The sequence below is a fragment of the Telopea speciosissima genome, chromosome 7, assembly GCF_018873765.1.
Source record: "Telopea speciosissima isolate NSW1024214 ecotype Mountain lineage chromosome 7, Tspe_v1, whole genome shotgun sequence".
Classification (NCBI taxonomy): Eukaryota; Viridiplantae; Streptophyta; class Magnoliopsida; order Proteales; family Proteaceae; genus Telopea; species Telopea speciosissima.
The window spans coordinates 58,216,873-58,226,880 of NC_057922.1; the positions used below are offsets into that span (position 1 = coordinate 58,216,873).

General features: G+C 45.5%; 1 protein-coding gene across 1 annotated transcript; it reads right to left on the reverse strand.

The window, feature by feature from the left end:
• Nucleotides 1-5,397: 5,397 nt before the first annotated feature.
• Nucleotides 5,398-8,867, reverse strand: LOC122668732. The gene is made up of 2 exons (XM_043865268.1): nucleotides 5,609-8,867; nucleotides 5,398-5,423 (listed from the first exon to the last, which is right to left on the reverse strand). The coding sequence occupies exons 1-2, from the start codon at nucleotides 8,865-8,867 to the stop codon at nucleotides 5,398-5,400; spliced, it is 3,285 nt and encodes a 1,094-aa protein (XP_043721203.1).
• Between the last annotated feature and the right edge of the window lie 1,141 nt (nucleotides 8,868-10,008).

The following is a 10,008-nucleotide window of genomic DNA, read 5'->3' on the forward strand; positions in this document are numbered from 1 at the left end:
TCTTGTAACTCATACTATAATTCTATAAATAGAAGAGGGCTACTACAGCCAATTGATTCTGGCTTCCATCTTATTGTGTCTCTTCAATGGAGAATAGTGGTGGAGAAGCCCTTGCCATATCTTATCTTCTTATTCTATCTTTTTTTGTTCCTCTCTCAAGTTCCAGCAGCAGGACTAGTACTTGTATGGGTTTGTCCCATGAATCTGTTGGACCAGGTTAGTGGAATGCATCAGTTTAAGGAAGAGAGGATCAAATTCCACTCAACCAATTAGTTCGGCAGTAACAGTAAATAAGAACATAAATGATAAAGGGAAAGGAAGAAATGAGGGAAGAAAAATATTGAAAGAAGATGATGAAGAGTAACAAGATTTAATAGAAAGGAATAAAGGTGGGAGTGTGGATAGGTTGTACCTTTGGGAACTTTCTTGTGCCTGTAATTCCTACTCTTGCAGACTTGACAGGTTAAACTCCATCTCTTTTGTTACTTTTCACTTGAAAGTTAAGTTTGAACTGGGATTGGGTGATATTTGTAGTATTGTTACTATGAACATTATATTTTGTACTTTTATATCAGTAATTATTAGGCAAGGTTCTAAATCTCGTTTTCGAGGCTGGTTTCGTTCAGATCCAAAACTGAGACGTGCTGGATCTTGTTTCGAGGTTTCGAACCTAGACTTCCCTGGGCTGAAATCCAGGGTCGAACCTGGGTTTAGTTTCAGCCAGACCTGAAACCTAGACAACTTGGAGATTTCAATGTGCAACACTGTTTAACCCCTGGGTTTTTGCCACTAGTATTTGTTTAATTTGTATTAATTTGTGGTAGAATCAGACAAGACTCCAATTCTGACCCTGAAGTGGGAGAGGATAATGCTTATAAAAAGTCTACAGATCCTATTCAATTCTTGCTTTGATATTAAGATTGTAATGACCCCAAAACTCGGATTCGGCTCTTGTCCTGCAGTGGCGGGAGTTGGAGCGTCCACCTCTCCACATGTGAAATGACCACCTCTCCCCTATTTTTCCTATCGTTTAGCTGGGCTGGATGCTCCAGCTCCCGCCACTGCAGGACAGGAGCTTTTCTAGACCTGACTCAGACTGGGCCCAAAACCACTATAGTTGGCTTGGACCGCACAACGCAAAACCATTCATCCAATGTAAAATTCAACCTTATATATATAGTCAATTATATAAATCCATATTGAAATAAAATATAATATCAAAAGGCACTCTTTTTACCAAAAATAGAAAGCACACTCTTTATAAACTTCAATTGAATAATGCAAGTAGCCAACAAAATAATGATAAATAATCCAACCAATATTAAAATATAAATCCAAACAAACATTATCAAATAAAGTAGGAGTAATAATATCAAACCCTACGACAACAATAATCCAAATAACATTAAAATATAATATTAATGGGACAAAGAACTCTATTTGGTCTTGTAGGTAGAGTATATTCCACGTTGACGGTCTTTTTACTATTAGATTAGCACTAACCATTTAAGGTCATTGATATAATTAAGGGAATAAAACAAAATCAATTCAATTAAATAATTAAGCAATTTGTAAATGAAATTTACTTGTACAGGTAACCGGTTGGTTTACCATAAAAACTATTTAGTCATGCCAAGATTCTCTCCCATAAAATTAAAGCAATAAAAAGAAATCAATTGAACTAAATAAGGTAGGCAATAAAAGATCCTCTTGTCACCAAGCACCTTTACTTTGCAGGAGATATTTTGCCTACCTTATTTAGTTCAATTGATTTCTTTTTATTGCCTTAATTTAATGGGAGAGAATCTTGACATGATCAAATAGTTTTTATGGTAAACTAACCGGTTACCTGTACAAGTAAAATTCATTTACAAATTGCTTAATTATTTAATTGAATTGGTTTTGTTTTATTTCTGTAATTATATCAATCGCCTTAAATGGCTAGTCCTAATCTAATGGTAAGAAGACTGCCAGCGTGGAATATACTCTACCTACAAGAAGTAGAGTTCTTTCTCCCAATATTAATTCACCTCAAGTACATGATTAAACAATTACTTATCCTAAAGTGATGATCAGCCAAAATCGGTCTCTATCGAAAATCCAGCAATTTACCAGGGATTTGGGTCCTCTGTAATGCGACGACCCACCATGCTTGGGCATGCAACCAACACACAGACGGCTCCTGTCGCGCTAGAGAGGAGCCCAACGCATATAGCTACCGCTACAAAAATAAAATAATATATCCTTAACTTCACTCCTTCGGGATTTGAATCCTCTGCGGCATGGCTCAACCCCACGCGGCATAGATCCAAATCCCAACTACTCTACCCAAAAAAATCCCAACTTTTCACACCACTTAGTTACACTACAATATTGTTATATTTTTAAAAAATAGTTGGGTTCACTACCAATATCAGGTCCCTATAGAAATTCAGCAATATACCTACCGTTACAAAAATAAAAGGGAAAATTACATATACCTCCCCTGTATTTTGCCCTAATTACACATTCCTCCCTTTGATTTTCCCACCTTACATACGATTCCTTTATAGTTTTTCAAAAATTACTAATTCCTCCCCTGCAGTTAGCATCCGTCTGTTAGGTGCTGACGTGGCATAGTTAGATTTTTCATAATCCCTAAACTAACCTTGGGTCCTTGTCAGATGACCCTTTTACCCTCCTTCTTCATCTTCCTCCTCCTCTACATTGCGATGGTCAACGGTCAAGCCCCGACGGCAACGCCGACTACCATACCACCAACTACTCCGGTCACGTCAGTTTCATCACCACCCGCTGTTGCAACCACGCCGACCACGCCTAAAACCCCAGCCCCAGTAGCAACACCAAGAACGACACCACCGATGGTAGTTTTAGCTCTACCAGTGCAAGCTCCCAAGGCAGTTCCACCAACATCGACGGTTCCAGCTTCAGTTGGAGGGATTCATTGTTGAATGAAAAAAAGGGAACAACATAATTACAATTCGGTGATAGAAAACCACCCATTTTGCCAATTTGCAAAATTTTAAATTCCAAGTTCCAACCTCGCCCTTGGATGAGTCAAGTTAGATTACAGCCTGCATCACAGTGTGATTATAATTGGCTGGGTTTTCTTTGAGAAGAACAAGAAACAACAGAAGCAGCTCGAGAAACCCAAAATTCATACAAAAATGGATTTGAAGATGAATATGGTCTATTCGTTGCTGCTACTGCTGTAAGATATTGGGTTTTGTTTGATCAGAAAAACAAAAATCAGACTAGGTTTCAAGTAAATCTTGGGAAATCCAATTTTGAGCTTCACCTGAGAGCCCTAGAACTTTTAAGAGATTCAGGGGTCCAAAACAGAGGCAACGAATGCTTCGGAGACGTCTGTCTTGTGTGGAATCGTTTCATCTCAAGATTAAGAAGCTTCATCCCATTGGCATCTTCCAATGATGTAATGGAAGAGATAAAAGTTGCAAAAGTCAACAAATTTTTTTATCACATATTCAAGTTAGAAAGAGGAATTTCGGAGATCAGTTTTCTCATAGAGTTTAATGGCAATAGAATACCCATTTTTGTTCAAGAGTAGGGCATTGGAAGGGGAGAACAACCCATCTCCCACTACATTCAGAGGTTTTGCTCATTAGGAAACCAATCCAAACCCTAACCCTCCTCCCAATCCAGCTCTTGTGTCAGTGGTGAAGAAGAAGAGGAATCTTCCAGGAACTCCAGGTGAGCTATATGTCACGGCCTTAGACCTTACTAAGCAACCGCGCCGGCACTTAGCACTCACACTAGCACTAAGTCAGCCTTTCCACAACTCTAGCAAGGGACTTGGGAAGAGAACTTAGAGAACACAAGAGAGTTTGAGTGAATGGAACTTGTATTGCACTAGAAAGCTTGAGTACAAAGCTTGAATACTAACTTGCTTGATGCCTTGGCCAAATGAGGCCACCTCTATTTATAGGCAACCAAGCCTATAATGAATGGCTATGATATTTACATGTGTCCTCCATCCAACGGTGGAGAACCTTCTAGAATAGAGTCTAGAATAATCCTAGATATTTACAAGAATGCTCTAGAAGCTTGCTAGAACTTTCCTGGCTTCTAGAGGTTCTTCAATACTTCTAGAATGAGTCTAGCCTCTTCCAGTATGGAGAGTTCTAGACCTTGGTTCTTCCTTGGCCCAAGGTCCATGTCAATGGGCCTTGCAAGTCTTAGCCTTGGGCCATAATTAGGCGGGCTGTGACATTCTCCCCCACCTAAGTTGGCGACGTCCTCGTCGCGTCCTCCTCGTGGAACCTTCGTATTTGCTCCTGAAAGCGCCATAGAGAGTCCGCATGTTCCCAACTTGCTTCGCTCTCCGGTAGCTCTTTCCACTTGACTAAGTACTCCCTACTAGGAGGTACTCCTCGCTTTCGCACAACTCGGTCTGCGATCATGTACTCAGCCTCCTTATCGTAGGAAGTTGTGACACTCATTGGTGCCCTCGTTGACGTTCCACGGCTTGGGTCTTCCATGTCTCCATGATAAGGCTTTAGCATGCTTGCATGAAAGACTGGATGGATCTTGAGCTTAGGAGGTAGGCTCACCTCATAAGACACCTTGCCTACCTTCCTTGTGATTTCAAATGGGCCCTCGTACCGACGAACCAGCCCCTTGTGTACCTTCCGTAGGGACTTGAATTGTTGAGGTAGAAGCTTCACAAGTACCATGTCCCCAACCTCAAACCTTGCTGGCCGTCTGTGCTTGTCTGCCCACTTCTTCATCTTCTTAGTGGCTTTGTCTAAGTATGACTTAGCCACATCCACCTTCTCTTGCCACTCCTTGGCAAACTTGAACGCCGATGGGCTCTTCCCTATGTAGCCTGTCATCACCGTATGTGGCGTTAAGGGTTGCTGTCCTGTGGCAATCTCAAATGGACTTTGATTGGTTGCCTCGCTCCTTTGGAGATTGTAGGAGAATTGGGCTACATCAAGCAACTTAGCCCAATCTCGTTGGTTAGCACTCACGAAATGCCTCAAGTAAAGCTCCAACAAACTGTTGATGCGCTCCGTCTGTCCATCGGTTTGTGGATGGAAGCTTGTAGAGAAGTGTAGTGCCGACCCCATCAACTTGAACAGCTCCGTCCAAAACCTCCCTGTGAAGCGAGGATCTCGATCGCTGATGATCGATCGTGGCACACCCCAATACTTGACGACGTGCTTCAAGAATAGTCTTGCTGCCTCTTCCGCCGTGCAGTCTCTTGGTGCCGCCACAAACGTGCCATACTTAGAAAATCTATCCACAACCACCATGATTGACCCACACCCCTCTGACTTGGGTAGGGCACTGATGAAGTCCATGGAGACACTCTCCCATGCTCTCTCGGGTATTGGGAGTGGCTCCAACAATCCCCTAGGTGGTTGCTGCTCCACCTTATCTTGTTGGCACACAAGACAAGTCTTCACATAGGCCTCTATGTCATCACGCATCTGAGGCCAATAGTACGCCGCTTCCAACAATGCTCGCGTGCGCCGTTGCCCTGGGTGACCAGCCCATTTGGTGTCGTGGCATTCCCGAACCAAATTTCTCCTCAAGTTGTTCCATTTAGGAACATATAGTCTTCTCTTCTTGGCGTAGAGCAAACCATCTTGCTCCCAAAACCTCCGTGTCTTGCCTTCTTTGGCAAGTGCAAGTAAGCTCTTAGCCACCGGGTCATGTTGTAGACCTTCCTTGATCAAGCCCATGAGCTCTCCTTCCGGTTGGCTAAGGGAAGCTAACTCCGCCTTTCTACTTAGCGCATCAGCCACCTCGTTGGCCTTGCCCGGCTTGTACTCGAAGACGAAGTCAAATTCCGCCAAGAAGTCTTGCCATCTAGCCTGCTTGGGACTTAGCTTCTTCTGGGTCTGAAAGTAGCTAGTGGCAACATTGTCCGTTTTCACCACGAACCTCGACCCCAACAAGTAGTGTCGCCATGTTCTTAGGCAATGCACCACCGCGGTCATTTCCTTCTCGTGGACGGTGTATTGCCGCTCCGTGTCATTGAGCTTGCGGCTCTCATATGCAATGGGATGTCTTTCTTGCATCAATACCCCTCCAATTGCAAAGTCGGATGCATCCGTATGCACCTCGAATGGCTTGCCATAGTCTGGCAAGGCAAGCACTGGTTTCTCCATGATGGCCTTCTTCAGATCATCAAAGGCATCCTGGCATGAGTCTGACCATTCCCATGCCTTGTTCTTCTTTAGAAGATCGGTGAGTGGAGCTGCCCTCTTTGAATACCCTTGAATGAACCGCCTATAGTAGTTCACCAGGCCAAGAAAAGACCTCAGTTCAGTAACCTTTGTAGGTGCCTCCCACTCCTGTATAGCCTGCACCTTACTCTCGTCCATCCTTAGTGTTCCACCCCCAATCTTATGCCCTAAGAACATCACCTCCTCTTGGGCAAAAGAACATTTCTCCTTTTTAACATATAACTGATTGTCTTTCAGCACCTTGAAGACAATCCTCAGATGTTGCACATGTTCCTCTAGGGTGTTACTATAGACCACGATGTCGTCTAAGTACACCACCACGAACTTGTCGAGGTAGGGATGGAAGACCTTGTTCATCAATGTGCAAAATGTGGCTGGTGCATTGGTGAGGCCAAAGGGCATAACCAAGAACTCATATGAGCCGTACCGTGTCACACATGTGGTCTTGGCTTCATCTCCCTCAGCGACGCGGACTTGATAGTAGCCCGACCGCAAGTCTAGCTTCGTAAAGTACCTTGCCCCACCAAGTCTATCAAATAGATCAGCTATCAAAGGAATGGGGTATTTGTTCTTGATGGTTACCTTGTTTAACGCCCGATAGTCGATGCATAATCGAAGTGACCCATCATGCTTCCGTTGAAAGAGAACTGGGGCACCATATGGAGCTTTGGACGGGCGGACGAACCCAGCATCAAGTAAGTCCTTTAGCTGCTTCCTTAGTTCCTCTAACTCTGGCGGCGACATTCGATAAGGTGCCATGGCTGGTGGCTTGGCACCGGGCTCCAACTCGATCGCATGATCCACCTCCCTCCTAGGTGGAAGTCTCTTTGGCAGCTCTGGTGGCATGACATCCTTGAACTCCTCAAGGACCTTCTCCACTGGCTTGGGCAACACCTCCGTGGGGCTATTCTCCTTTTCCTCAAGTAATGCCGCAAGGTAGGTGTCTTCCCCCTTTTTGACCCCTTTCTCCAACTGCATAGCTGAGAGTAGCTTGGGGCCTTCTTTGGTCCCTTGCACCGTTGGGACCATGCATGGTGCACCTTCTTCCATGATGCACACGGTGCTGATGAATGGCATGGGTATAGCCTTAACCCTCCTTAAGAACTCCATACCCAACACCACTTGAAAATCATCCATAGGCACCACCGACAAGTCTACGGTGCCTTTCCACGTCCCGATGCTCATCTCGACCCCTCGAGCGACACCTTCAATGGGACGAGCTTGGGAGTTAACCGCCTTGAGCCATCCTCCCTCCTTGGACACCTTTAGTCCAAGCTTCTTTGCCTCCTCCATTGAGACAAAGTTGTGTGTGGCGCCTGTGTCGACCATAGCTCGCGAGGGCTTCCCGTTGATGTGCACCTCCACATACATAAGCCCCTTCTGAGAGGTAGTGGCCTTGACCTCCGTCGCCTTGGCCTTGATAGCACCCAGTTGTTGTAGAGACCCCATGTGTGCTTCCTCTTTACCCTTCTCCAATAGGGCATTGAGAGCTTTCCTCTTGGGGCAATCCCTAGCCCAGTGTGGCCCGTCACACAAGAAGCACTTGTCCCTTGGAGTGAACTTATCCTTCTTGTCGAACTTGGCCTTACCCTCCTTGCTTGTGGTAGCCTTACTATTTCCTTCCTTGGGAGGGTATTTCTTGGGACCTTTCTCTCCCCCACCATTTCCTCCATTGCTCTTCTTGGCCTTAGCAGTATCTTCTCTCCTGAACTCCACCAATGACTCCGCTGCTGCTATGGCCGAAGCAAGATCTTGCACGCCTCGGCGTTGTAGTTCTTGCGCGGCCCAACCTTGGAGACCATCCATGAAGTTGAAGAGAAGTTCTTCATCGGTCATACTAGGGACCTCAAGCATAAGTGTTGAGAATTCCTTGACATAATCCCTAATAGACCCAGTGTGTTTCAGCCTTTTAAGGCTCTTTCTAGCCAAGTAAGCAGCATTTTCTGGGTAGAACTGCTTCTTTAATTCCTTCTTGAACTCATCCCAGGTGTCTATGGTGCACGTACCTCTTTCTATGTCGGCATGCCTCCTTCGCCACCATAGAGTTGCTGTGTCGGTGAGGTAAAGTGTTGCGGTCCGCACCTTAGTCGCCTCGTCCTCGAGTGCCATCGCCTCGAAGTACCTCTCCATGTGCCACACAAAGTTGTCGACTTCCCGCGCATCTCTCTTCCCATCAAATGGCTTGGGCTTTGGTACCTCCACCCTAGGTACCTCACGCGAGGTAGTGGCTCCCCCGGCCGCTGCCCTCCTACACATTGCCCAATCCGCTTGTACCTCATCGATGCGAGCGTCCATCTTGGCCAATGCTTCCCATACTTGAGCCTTGAAGCTGGCAAACTCTTCCTGTTGGGCGTGCATTATGGTGTTGAGAGTGGTTTGTAGGGACTCCTTGAGCTCCCCCATTTGGCCCACTAGCTCCTCCTTGAGCTCCATCATGTGGCCTTCGAGCTCCTCCCCACTTTGCTCTACAACATCGAGGCGCTCCTTCACCTCGGCCGTTACTAGCTCCACCCGAGCTAGGCGTGGCTCCATAGCTCCACTAACGTCCACAGACTTGTCCTTGCCTCTTCGCCTCTCCTTGGTGGGAATGGCCTCCCTCCCACGGGCTTGCTCACACACCATCATGTCTAGCACTTCCGATTCGTTAGCCATGATGTCGAATCTACAAGGACTTTCCCTCGCAACCGAAGCTTTGATACCACAATTGTCACGACCTTAGACCTTACTAAGCAACCGCGCCGGCACTTAGCACTCACACTAGCACTAAGTCAGCCTTTCCACAACTCTAGCAAGGGACTTGGGAAGAGAACTTAGAGAACACAAGAGAGTTTGAGTGAATGGAACTTGTATTGCACTAGAAAGCTTGAGTACAAAGCTTGAATACTAACTTGCTTGATGCCTTGGCCAAATGAGGCCACCTCTATTTATAGGCAACCAAGCCTATAATGAATGGCTATGATATTTACATGTGTCCTCCATCCAACGGTGGAGAACCTTCTAGAATAGAGTCTAGAATAATCCTAGATATTTACAAGAATGCTCTAGAAGCTTGCTAGAACTTTCCTGGCTTCTAGAGGTTCTTCAATACTTCTAGAATGAGTCTAGCCTCTTCCAGTATGGAGAGTTCTAGACCTTGGTTCTTCCTTGGCCCAAGGTCCATGTCAATGGGCCTTGCAAGTCTTAGCCTTGGGCCATAATTAGGCGGGCTGTGACATATAGCTAGCTATGCCCTTTTGCTTCTTTTTCTCTTTTTTGGGGGTGGAGATCAGAACCTCTAGCTTCATCGGCGAGGGCACAACCTGCCATGGAAGCTCCGACAAAGGAGGAGCAAGGCGGTTCAGAAGAGCTAATAACAGAGCAGAAACGATAGGAGCTATCCTCATTCTTTTTCTTTTTTCTGGATGGGTTTTGGGGTTGGGGGTTTTGGTGTTTAGGGTTTTCTATGATTTTCGATCTTCCACCTGCTTGGTATATACCAAGGTGAACAATCAATCTTCCACTCGATCTATTATCAAATCCAAGTTTGATTCTTCTATTTCACCCCTTAAGCTTTTTCTGATTGTAATTTACTAACATTTAATTGAAACATAATCTGCAAATAGAAGGGTCAACATTTAGTGTGTCAATTTAAAGTTTTAGGGAATAAGAGTCCGAGGAGGAGGAGGAGGAGGCGGCGGCAGTGGTGGTGTTGGAGGAGGCAGTGGCTGTAGTGATGGCGGTGGTGGTGCTGGTGGTGGCTGCGATGGAGGAGGAAAGAAATGGGTGTTTTAAGGTTGAAGATGATGAAAAGGGT